Source organism: Crocuta crocuta, unplaced genomic scaffold (assembly GCF_008692635.1).
Source record: "Crocuta crocuta isolate KB4526 unplaced genomic scaffold, BGI_CrCroc_1.0 scaffold363, whole genome shotgun sequence".
NCBI classification, from domain to species: domain Eukaryota; kingdom Metazoa; phylum Chordata; class Mammalia; order Carnivora; family Hyaenidae; genus Crocuta; species Crocuta crocuta.
The window spans coordinates 236,644-249,693 of record NW_027531626.1 but is presented as its reverse complement, the minus strand read 5'-3'; the positions used below and the strand labels follow the sequence as shown (position 1 = coordinate 249,693).

At 32.7% G+C, this 13,050-nt stretch overlaps 1 protein-coding gene across 7 annotated transcripts in view; it reads left to right on the top strand.

Moving 5' to 3' along the window:
* MEMO1 (mediator of cell motility 1) overlaps positions 1-13,050 on the top strand; it is a 123,359-nt gene that overhangs the window by 97,677 nt on the left and 12,632 nt on the right. For 5 of the 7 annotated variants that reach the window (XR_013337237.1, XR_013337236.1, XM_077772785.1 and 2 more), the window contains 2 exons: positions 2,346-2,422; positions 12,550-12,654. Coding sequence is in view for 4 of the 7 variants with exons in the window: in XM_077772785.1 (XP_077628911.1) it covers positions 2,346-2,422; positions 12,550-12,654 (182 nt within the window). In the remaining 3 variants the exon portion in view is untranslated. Of the gene's footprint in view, positions 1-2,345; positions 2,423-12,549; positions 12,655-13,050 lie in introns of those variants that run through there. The other 2 variants (XR_013337238.1, XM_077772786.1) reach the window with 2 other exon arrangements.

Sequence of the window (13,050 nt, the reverse complement as noted above, 5' to 3'; positions counted from 1 at the left end):
TCAATTCTTCAGCTACAAAATGCAGGGAAGCTACCTAAAGAGTAGCAAGAGGTAGATAGCAAAAGGTTAAACATTTGCTCATCAATCTTCTGTGTAATTTGTCATTCTTTTAAAATCACTTGTTGATTTAATATTTTAAAACATTTGAAACATTTTCTGTATTTTTCTCTTCCTTCAGAAGTAGCTTTTAAGTGACGGTTACATTGAAAACTGTCAGTATGAACAAGGCAGCATTTTTCAAATATAGTTACACTTTTCACTTATGATTAAGGCAAGTTTGACCAGCTTCAGTCATTTGAAATGGTAGCTCTGAACTTGGAAATAAGCAGAAAAGACTTTTCAGTAGCAAATGGTTATCACAACGTACATGCATTTTTCTCTGCACCTGAAGGGTAGCAATCTTCAGGTTAGATAATTGTGTCCCACTCACAAGGTTCATTGACAGCTAAGACTACCAGCTATTTCCTGAAGCAGTTCAGGTTCAAAGAATATTCATTTTGATTGCTTACTACAGTTGACAGTGAGTCAGAAGTTTCTTGTCTAAGATTATTCATTTAATTGTTCATTCATTTCACAAATGATTTGGGGCAACTCTATCAAAAGAACTTGGAAATAAAAGTAGAAATTTAGTACTTAAGAATTGAATCAATAAGTTATTGGGACAGACTTTAGAGTTGTCTTTGAGCCTTCCAGTAGCCACATGGCAAATAGGAAAGATAGGGTCAGTTATATAGTTCTCATTATTAGGTAGCAGTAAGTACATACATTCTGTAAAGAAAAGCAAAACTATGTATGATGAATTACTTATCATAGGGGCATTGAGTGATGAATTGTCACCGTATAAGAATTTTTTTTAGTGCAAGGACTGTAATGGATCTCATAGTTACAGCAACATTTAATAATCTTCAATGTTTTACAAAAAAGGTTGTTGTATTCAGAAAGCAGGTAATTGTCTTAGGATCCTATTGCTGATTCTAGAATATCATGAATTTTAAGATGCAATACTGATTTATTAGAAGCTCTTTTGAGGGGGAATGTAAGGACTACTACATTGAATAATTGTACATATTAATGTATGTGAAAAGTTAAAATGTGGATGTTAAGCAAATACAGTATATTACAGAAGGATGACCATCAAAGATGACCAGTATCAACATGTAAAGGAAGTGTTGAGAACTATGATGTGTGGTTTTTTCCCCAAAAAAGAGCATCAAAAGAGTTTTATTATTTTCTATTGCTCATCATTTATAAGATGATTTTTTTAAGTAAGATAAATGGAAAACTTAAAAATCATAATTATCCAGCCAAAGAAAACCATCTTCTCGGGTGTGAGGATAATAGTTGTATATGTGAACTTTGCTGTAAAAATGAAGCTACAAGACACATAGTGTGTGCATGACTTGTATACTCTAATACCTTTTAAATGCACTGGTAGATCTGTAAAAATACTAAATTTAAAAGTAATGAGTTCTTAGAAAAGCATCACAGAAATAAATACAAGTGTGGATATATCTGAAATACAACATAATCAGTGGAATAACATAACCACAATTAGTTATAAATATATTTAACTTTTGGTTTTTATATAACTGTGGTAGGAAGCAAAATTTATTACCTGAGCCTTTTGTTTTCTGTCTTCTTTTCAAGCTTCTTCCATTTTACCCTCTCTTTCTTGGAGAAGAGCTAAATGCTGAATGTTCTGTGCTTGTACTCTTACTGAGATTTTGCCAGAGTAGGACTATTTATTATATTTATCCTTTTGTGCCTCCTATTTTAAGGCACTTGCATTGCTCCTTTTTCAAGTAGAGAGTTTTGCAGAAATGAGATAATTTTTTTTACTGAGGTCATAAAAATCACATAAGCCACATGTATCTCTCTGACCTGCAGATTTTTTTTCCTGTAATAGAGATCAAATCTTTGTACTTATCCAGAAAAAGCTAAGCTTCCATTGATTTGTTACATTGAGATAGTTTCCTTAAACCAAATTTCCTTGAATCATATTCTTTGGGTTTACCTTCCATTACAGACTGATACAATATGTTTAACATTGCTTCTAACTTTTAAGCTGTTTTGTTTCCTTAGTCTTTTGTATTGCTCGTCACTTGAAGTTTCTACAGTTTGAAATAGTTTTTAACATCATAAAACACTGTTGATATATCACTTCTTTATTACCTTCCCAAATATGCCTTTTATTTTTATGTACAAGGGCTCTTGGGAATGATTCTCTCAGAGGCTTAAGCTGTGCTTTGCCTTCCATGAGAACTGAAATTATTTGGTAAGCGCTTGCTTTCTTTTTAGCTTCTAATTTTTCCCTATTTTATTTTGTACATGATATTTGTTTCAAGGTCAAAGGTTCCGTTACAGTTACTATGATGAATCCCAGGGGGAGATTTATAGATCCATTGAACATCTAGATAAAATGGTAAGTCTTTCAGGTGTGGGTTTTAATGCTCTAAGGTGTTTTCTTTAATTTCAGTTTAGTGATTCAAGACTTAATATGTTGAATTATACAGTGGACTAATAATTCTTTCCCTATCTTCAACTAAATGTGCAAAATATAGTTTATCATCATATGAATATTGATTATAAAAATAATCCCTTTTCTATTAGTTGAAATTTCCTTTATTTTTTATTTGATCAATGAGACTAAGAATAATTAGCTATGGATTTTAGATGCTATTTGGGGGAGTGTTTCAGGTTTAGGGATGACAGGATACTAATGCCATTACTTACTTTTAAGCAGAAACAACCACAATGAATCCTTAGTTTATCTTATTATTTAATTATAGTTTTTAGCCATTTGGATTTTCTTAAATGGTGTTTATTTTGTTGTTTTATATATAGAATTTAAAAATTCGATTGTATTCTTTCATGGCCCAAGACTACAGTAGACATTGATCCTACTGTCATTTCCTTGAGGTAGCATGGTAGTCATAGTACTTGTTTTCATATTTAAAAAGTCATACGATAATTTTGTTTTTTCTTTTTTTATCTAAAACAGAATATTAAATATAGCAGATATATCATTAATTTGAACAAAATATTAAGTATAGTAGATATATCACTAATTTGCTCTGACCTTTGACATCATTTTAGTTCCCTGGTCCTCAATTTGTCATCTCTAAGATGAGAGACTTGGAGTAGATAGTCTCTAAATTTTCTTTAAACTCTGTCAGACTTTAAATCTGTGATCTGTTGAAATCAACTTTATCCCTGTTTGAAAAGCTTTATGCATATGTTTTAGTACAAGAATATTTAGTCTAAAGTAGATAAAACATTTTAGTAAAGGATCTGGATCTAAAACTATAGGTGGGCTATTATCTTGTGTATTTTATTAAAAGCAAAATGGAGTGAATGCAAATTTAGTTACTTAGCAGATATTATTTTACCTAGATTTTATCATATTTACATCTGTCGTGTTACTTAGATCCAATTATGGCCAAATACTTTTACCTTTGGAATTTTGTTTGGATTTTAATCTACTGACTTTTCTTTCGGCTTTATAAAAATGTTGTCACTTCAGTCTTTAATTCTTTTCTGGCTTCTCCTTCTGGTCTTATTCTTCTGAGTCTTAGTGCTCAGTTGCCTCAGAAAACTTTTCTGATTCTGTTGTCATTTATTTTTTTCATGTGGCAAGTGGTAATGGGTGTTTACTGTGTGTCTGGTACTGTGTGAAGTTTTGAAGATGTTAAGAAGAGAGAACATTGTCTCCCACTTCATGGAACTTACTGTGTAGTCATTGAACAGATTTAGAAGCTATTACAGTGTAGAGATGTAAGATATTTAGGACACATGATCTCCTTATTGTTTCATGTTAATGACATACATGTGCCTAGCTTAGGACTTTTGCCCTTTTTACACTCAATTGTCTCACTCTGTGGCTTTCCTCAGCTTCACCTTCCCAACGAGACGCACTGACTGCCCTGTTCAATTTTGCGTCATACACATTGAGCATTACCAATCCACTTACCCTGCTGTACTTTTTCTTTCAGCAGACTAAATATTCTACTTCCCACAGTTTTGTTAGGATATTTATTTTGTTCTCCAAAATATATCCAAAGTGCTTAGGGTTGTGAGTAGACCATTTGTAGGTACTCAGTAAATATTTTTCAGGTGGATGAATTATTGAATATAAGCTTCCTGTATACATAATTAAATTAAGCAAATACCCTAACTATAATATGAAAAAGGGAAATAGTTTATGATAAACTAGTATATTTTTAATAATGTAAGTGCCCAGATGCCATCTATGTTAGGAGACATTATGAAGTGGTTAAATACTTGCACATCATATCATTAAATAACAGCTACCAATCCAAACCTAAACATCTATTTTATATTAGTGATTCACATCACTAAGCTATGTTGCAAGGTGACTTGATTTTCCACAGTGGTGAATAATTCTTAGTAAAGTTGTAACCTAAACAAAATACAGCCTTCCCTCACTTTATGTGATATGGAAATTCCTGGTGAATCTACTGTGTATTAAAACTGTGCAAAACTTCTTAGTATTTATGTATAAAATAAGGTTAAGGGTATAAATAATTATACATAGGTATTTTCATCTATGTGGACATGTCAGAGTGCTTTGGGATGAGAACAGTAATTTGTGGGGGGGGACTGTCTTGTACTAGAGGACAGTCATCATCCCTGGACCCCACTCAGTAAATTCACCAGTAGCATCTTCTAATTATTGGGACCTCCCAAAAATGTGCCCACAATATTCCATTATGCCCCTATGGCAAACTGTTGTTCTATGACCCTACCCTACTTAAGTTTTCTTCTCAATATTAATTACTGTGTGACTTATCATTTGTTGATTTGTTTGGTGATATACTCTCCTGTTAGGTTATAAGCTTCATGAGATCAGGACCTTTGTCCACTTTTTATCACCCTTTCACTGGGTACTAAATATACATAGTTGTTGAGTGAATCAGTAGATGACTGGACAGGGCAATGGTGATAAATGAAGCTAGAGAATCTAGAGCTGACTGTTTAAAGGGTATTAAATAGGAAAGTGATAAAATCAGATTGTATTTGAATAGGTCATATAGCTGCTGTGTAGCAAGTAGACTGGAGGGAGGTCAGAAGAGAAATCAGTAGACCAATTTGGTAATCCAGGTGACAGATGCTAATTTAGATAGTGGATGGGGTGGTCATGGTGGAAGAGAGGGACAGAGTGGATATATTCAGTATATTTAAGAGATAGATTGATGATAGGACTTGGAGATTCCTTGAACTTGCTGGGGAAGAAAGTATCAAGGATAACTTCTAAATTTCTCGCTTATGCTGCTGATTGAGTGTTGGTACTTTTCACTTAGGTCTAAAGCACAAGAAGATAGGACTGATGTTTTAGGAAGTAGGGAAATCATAAATCCCATTAAGGATATGTTATATTTGCTGTTGCCTTTAAGACATCCAAGTGGAGATGTCAGTGAGGCAGGCATTTGGATTTTCAGTTTGCTAGTTATTTTTGAGTGCATTTACAGTCCTAGGCACTGTTGGAGATACGGCAGCAAACACACTTGCTCTCACAGAACTTTTTTCTAACAGGAGAAGATACATTTTATTTATTTATTTATTTATTACAAAGGTAAGGGTATATAAGTTAGTTTCCAATAGTGATATGTGCTGTGCAGAAAATATAGAAAGGGTTTTGAAATGGTAAATGTTTTGAGTGATTGCTGATTGAGGGATTGGAGTAAACGTCCCTGAGGAGAGACATTAAGCTGAGAAAGGTAAGAAGGAGCAAACCAAGTACAGATCTGGGAAAGAGCATTCTGGACAGAAGGAACTGCCTATGCAAAGATGGGGAAGAAGCTAGTATGTGAAGAAAAGAAGAAAAAGGAAGGTGTTGCAGGAGTGCGGTAGGTAAGGCTAAGAATGGTACAAGCTGTAGCAGGAAGGGCAGGCAGAGAGCAGATAATGGAGGACTTTATATTTCAGAATAAGAAATTTATGCAAGTACAAGGGGAAGTGAAAATAATGTAATAAATTCTTTTAAAGGGTATTCTGGTGGTTGTGTAGAGGATGGATTCTATATAAGGTTCAGGAGTAGTAACAGTGGGCATGTGCAGTAGTTGAGGGGAGAGATGGTAGTAACTTGGACTGGGGTGGTATTAATGGATATGGAAAGAAGTTGGTAGATTTGAAATCTCTTTCAGAAATATTAAACAGGGCTTTGCTAAGGAATTAACTATATTGGCTTGAAGCCCAGAAAAGAGGTCTGGAGTAAGTTTGAGACTTCTAACATGTAGATGGTAATTCGAGCCAGGCCAGAGGTAGGATTGTCTGCTATATTAATCCTTAACCTGGTCTTTATAACCTAAATCATCCATGAAATTTTTTCAAAATAGACGCCCATACCTACCCCAGGAGATCGCCTTTTGGTAGTATGGAATGAGTCCTAACATCTTTTTGTTCCTAAATTTGTTTGGTTAGGTGAATTTGAACTGTCTTACTATAGCCCTAATCTGTTAAAGTAGAACAAAATTTCCTATTTATCTGTCTCCCCTTGTTTTCTCTTCAGCTCCTTAAATCATTTTTCAACTTTAATTAGCAACATCAAATTTTGCACACGCAAGAAATTATAAATCCATGAATCGATGTTTCTAGGACAGAGAGATGTTTTTCCCAAAATATTAGTTTACCTGGTACTCTGAAGTCACCAAACATAGTGGCATTCTTTGGAACTCTCTAGAACTGTGGTCACATTTAAAAACTTTAATATTATTTATTATTCTATGTGTTATGTATAAACATGCGTACTTAATTCCCTTAGCCTTCTAATTCTATATTGGTTGTTATCTTAAGAGAAGTAGCTTTATAACCTTTCTTGATGTGTATTATCAGTTAGATAAATAGACCTTGGTTTCTTACCTTGAGGCAAAGCAAAAAGAGTAACATTTATCTATTGGCATGATTCTCATAATTCTCCTGAAATTGTTGCTGTTCTGGTAGCTTCTAAGTCTTTGAAATTAGAAAGTTTTGTTCAAAAATATATGTAGAACCAGTAAGCTTAAGAATGGCTTCTAAACCTGCATCTGATTTATCATATTTTACATGTCCAAAATCATCAGGGCATAATTTTTGAATTTTTGTTTAAGTAGACTGGGATACAGTGATTGAATATTGAGTATTTGCTTCTTATTAATATGTTTGAATTTAATATTTGATTTGATACTTGACTTGGAGTCTGATTTTTGTGGTCCCTTTCTGTTTATATAAAGAATTTTTAAATGGCTTATAAGTGTTCTTTTATTAGCATGCTCTTAATTCATGTGATAAGTCAATTCTGGGAGGTTGGATTAAACAGATTAAAATAATCAGAATGATTAGTTCCATACATATAATCATGTATGTATATTTTTATGCATATACATATGTATATTCACTGTTAGACTCTTAAATAACCTGTTTGTTAACTGACTTCTATGACCAAATGGTGAATATTCCTCTGTATATGCCTTTTCTAAAGTGACATTTTATGTTACAAATTATTTCATTCATTTGAGAACCAATATCTTAGTTTATATATGCAATCTTTGTTTTTTGTTTTTTGTTTTTTTATTTCTAGGAGAGAGAGAGAGAGAGACAGCATGAGCATGGGAGGATCAGAGAGAGAGGGAGGTACAGACTCTGAAATAGGCTCCAGGCTCTGAGCTGGCAGTCAGCACAGAGCCCGACGCGGGGCTCGAACCCAAGAACCGCGAGATCATGACCTAAGCGAAAGTCGGACGCTTAACCGACTAAGCCACCCAGGCGCCCCTATATATGCAATCTTTTGAGAGCAAATACAGTTGGATGGTTCTCTATATAAGTATTAACAAGTGTTAGGAATTCTGAATTGTAATTATTAATGCATTTTGAAAGTTTGATAAAATGAAAAACTATAAAATTTTAGGTATAACCGTTCTTTAAAAAAAATTTTTTTTAATGTTTATTTATTATTGAGAGACAGAGAGACACAGAGCATGACCAGGGGAGGGGCAGAGAGAGGAGGAGACGCAGAACCTGAAGCAGGTTCCAGGCTCTGAGCTAGCTGTCAGCACAGAGCCTGATGCGGGGCTCAAACTCACGAAGTGTGAGAACATGACCTGAGCTGAAGTCAGAGTTTAACCGACTGAGCCACCCAGGTGCCCCTACGTATAATCTGTTCAAAATTAGTGTGTTAATTAAGTTTTGGCTCTTTTTTTGTTATCAGGAAAATCTTATTACATGTAGTTATTAAAGTAAGTAAAAGTGTTTCTAGGTTCCAAAAACAAAAAAAAATAGCTTTTCCTCATATTGCAAAATAATTATATCGCTAAGCATTTGAATATTTTTGAATTGAATTATGTGAAAAAAATACATAAAGAAAAATATATAGGAAAATACACTGGATCTTCCAAATGTTGTAATTGGGAAAAAAATAAGTAACTAGTTACAAGAGATGTAGTGGCTCCTGATTATGTTTTTGGTAGTTAGTACTTTGCAATTTCAGTAATTATTGTGACCAAAGCAGAATATACTTTAAGACATTGATTTTTGTGAACTTTGGAATTATTTACTAGGAAAATTAACGATAAAATTACATACTTAATATATTTTATATATGTCACATAATCACGTTATTTTTTTTCTGTATCACTTTTGATGTAGACCAATGTTTGATTATGGACATTGCTAAATTATTTATGGTTTGGCAGAGAGAATCTGAAAGTGTCATTGGTAGTCATCCTTGTAATGTTATTTTCCTTCCAAATTTATTAGTAGTCGCTTCATTTAATTTGAACTTGAGCTACTTTTCTTTCTTCCCACTCTTTTGAAAGTGAAATTGTTCATATTTGTCTACTAATATTCTTTCTTGAACTTAGGCCAGTAGTTTCTTTAGTACTCTTTGGCATAAGGTTTTATAATATTGTCTTTTAAGATAGCTACTTATTAGTACTTGCTTCTTAACACTGCTGTCTTTAGGGTGATTTTTCCCCCCATAAAATTTCTTTCACTCTAAGATTTTATCTTGTTGCCTCTTACAGAAAGCAGAATATTTCCTTTTCCCACCTTGCCTCCCTAAATGTATACCCAACTTTCTAACATAAATATATATCCTTACTTTAGAAAATGAGACCACAGTCCTAGTAACTTGATCAGTTGGTGATTATGTGTTCATAGTAATAAAAAGACATGGTTTTAGTTCTTATGTCTTAAAGTCCTCTAAAAACATTTTACTCCATTTTTGTGTTTGTTATTTTAGAGGGAGATTGCTTCTAGGTGATAATATTTAAAATGAAATTAAATTTGGGACACTTGGGTGGCTCAGTCAGTTAAGCGTCCGACTTTGGCTCAGGTCATGATATCCCAGCTCATGAGTTTGAGCCCCATGTTGGACTCTTTGCTGACAGCCCAGAGCCTGGAGCCTGCTTCAGATTATGTCTCTGCCCCTCCCTCGCTCATGCTCTGCCTCTCTGTCTCTCTCTCAAAAACAAACAAACATTAAAATTTTTTAATTTAAGTTAAATACTTTATTGTATATAGACAAACTTTTTAAAAAGGGAAGATTTTTTTTTACATCAGAATGGCATTTTTATTTTTATTTTTTTATTATTTTTTTAATAGTTTGTTGTCAAATTGGTTTCCGTATAATACCCAGTGTTCATCCCCACAAGTGCTCTCCTCCATGCCCATCACCCCCCTTCCCTAAAACGGAAGACCTTTGTTGCCTTATCAGAGTCCTGAATTTGCAGCTTTGTCAGTTAAAACTCTCTATTCAGTTTAGGATTGCCACTTGGGATTTGACATTACGGGGATTTCTCATTACTTGGAGAGTCATGATGATAGATTCCCTCTGCCCTTGTCCCCTCAAGGTAGGGAGTTAGCTTTCAATCTGAGGATTTCTTGCTGAAGCTGCTGAATTTCTCAGAAACCAATATGGATGGGTACAGGCTTTTGGAGTTTATGATGTTTGCTTTGTATCTTAGATCTTCAATACTTCATATTAGATTTAAGTTCATGTGAACAGATTCTCAATGTATTAGGCCCTAGGCAAGATTTTCATAGCCTGGACTTCGGATTCACTGATCATATCTTCTTGTATTTTAAGGAATAGAAGATTAAACATATTTGAGAAGCACTTTTTTTCTTTATCTTCGGGGAATTTTGGCAGTAGTATCAAATTAGCATTTTCATCTTCCTGGAATTTTAGTAACAGTAATTTAAAAATTGTTAGCATCAAAATACAAATATATACAAAAGTATATTTGCCCATGTTCTGTATTACTTAATGGATGTCCTCTTTTTCATTATCATTATCGCTGTTGTTTGCAATACTTTGTGACTTTTCCAATTGGAGACTTTCACTATTGAGAAAAGCCTTATTTTTTCCTCTGTATCCCTTTATAAAAGTGCATACCCTTTCATTATTTTTATTTGTCAGAGAATTGATTGTAATGGAATTGATTCTGGCCCTAGTAGATACATAACACACTTTAGGGAATTAAAGTTTAAATTTAATCCCTTAGTTTCTATCATCTCAATTTTTTCTTTTCCCTTTTAAGTTTAACCATTATATCTTAATTTTGAACACTTTATTTAACAGTGTACCTTATTTTACATCTTTCTCTATGAAACTTCTTGGCCAGCCATTTTGAATTCTTTGTCTTTAACAATTTGAGCATTAGTTTTCTTCTCTTTGAATTCTTCATGTCAATGTATAAATGTAATAAGTTCATTCAAAATGTACATTAAGATTTTAATATTAAAACATACATCAGAACCTCAGTGTTACATAATTTATTAATGAGTAGAATTCTATTTAAGGTAAGCTGTCCCAACTTCATCCAGAAACAATAGAAGTTCTCTTAAAATGTGTGTACCAATTACAACTATGTGAGAGTATTTAAAGAATTGTTTGTATGTCTCTTACACTATATGAAGCAGAGTAGTCAGTGAGAAGAGCCTCAGATTAGAAATTTAGAGGCAAGCTTTTAACCTTTTTCATGCTTCAGTTTCTTCATCTTTAGGAAGTTATATCTTGATTATCCATATGTATGGAAGAGATTTGTAGCTCCATCTCTGCGTTACTACTTGGTTTGGAAATATATTGTGTCATTTTCTTTGTACCAGCATTATGATACTAATTATTTATCTTACATTTTAATTTTTTGTTCATATTTCTCTGAACTTGTACCATATGTCACTGAAGACTATTGACCTGGAAGCCTCCTAGTTTGTATGGGAAAATAGCTTAGCGTTAAACACTGGCTTGTGGATGAATCTGAGAGTGGCTAATTGAATGTGCAATCAATTGAAAGTTGATTACACACACACAACTATCTTTTAGATGTATTTGCAGGAAGTTGTGATGATGTTTATGAATGACTTGAATACTCTGTAAGCAGGTTCTTTATAAAATTAAATTTTGATGTTGCTATTGCACTATTTGTGTGTCACCTGATTACTATCATTTTTCAGATGAGTGAGTGATCATCTTATTACTCTAGGTGCTTTTTCCACTGTGATTGTTTTAAAATGTGTTGAAATATAATTTAAAAACCACGCAAAATATAGCAGTTGATTCCCTTGTTAAACCACCATTTACATTTCGCTCAGAGTATGTTAGTCCTGTCTGTTGAACACAAATGTAAAATATTTTACCTGAATTGAAAACAAGGTAAGGTAATTGGTGAATGAATGAGTGAGAATCAGTGATTTATTTGCTTGGTTTAATTGCTCTGTATTATTGTACTATGAACACATTATTTAAATGCATTTGAAGAGTATGGAATTTAGGGTGAATAAGTGTCCAAATCATAGTGGTTTATTAATACTTAATAGTATTAAGATTTTTGATTCTGAATTAAAATCTTAAAAATAATACATTATAGTTGAAAAATATAGAGAGATAAAAAGATCCTTTAAAAAATGTTCACAGGCCTATTTTGCTTAAGCATATATCTCTTATGAGCTTTAAATTAATTAAAATATGTTAGCTTTTGTCTTAGTTTGTGGTATGTTTTTATCACATACTGATAATTCAGAATGCCTTGCACACTGTTAATATTTAAGTGTATGTCATGGAATTAGCTAAATATAATAAACTTTTAATTATTTGTGCCAGTAGTAGGAGAAATATTATGATTATGGGGAAAAAAAACCCAGCCATATATCAAATTTAATTTTAGATTTTATACGAACATTTTCACAGCAGATTTACTTTTGTAAATACATTTATATAAGTAAAATGTAAAATTGTGAAATGTTTGTGACCTAAGTGGTAACTGGTGATGGTGCTATAGAAACATACCAAGAGGTCAGAAAAAACTAACCTGAAGGCTGGAACTTTTCTCTTAATAAAGTGTACATATTGTTTAGAGTTGACTCTAATGAGATTACTCTTGATGAATGAGTAGGGTATTTAACAAGGATTACTTAAAGTATTTTCATTACTTCTCCTTAATTGAAAAATTATGATTTTTAGCTCTAACTAACAGTTTTGAAATGTAATGAGAAAATAATAAATTGTGTACCTTTTTCTTTTTCTTTCATTTTCTTTTTCTCTTCTTTTTTTAGGGTATGAGTATTATAGAACAATTAGACCCCGTATCTTTTAGCAATTACTTGAAGAAATACCATAATACTATATGTGGAAGACATCCCATTGGGGTGTTATTAAATGTGAGTATCATTAGCAAGCCTTGATTCTTAACATTTGATCCTGTGATGTTTCAAAATATCTTAATTGTTATCATCTGTGTTACCTTATTAGCATTGTTTCTAGGCACATACAGTAAATTTTCTTTCTAGTACATTTAAGATAATTTGGATTTCCATTATTTTGGTTACATGAATAAATGTTTTTACTGGAAGACAGGCCAGTGCTTTCTTTTAAATATAGAAAAAATTAGAATAGAAACCTAGTTTTTCTCTTGACTCACAGCCAATATGTTCTTTACAAATATAAACCAAAGTAACCTTTGGTAATAAGTAGCCTTATTAATTTTTTGGCTTTATTTAATGTTCTAAACTCCATAAAAAATAAACAGAAGATTCTGCTCTTGAGCTTTAGATATT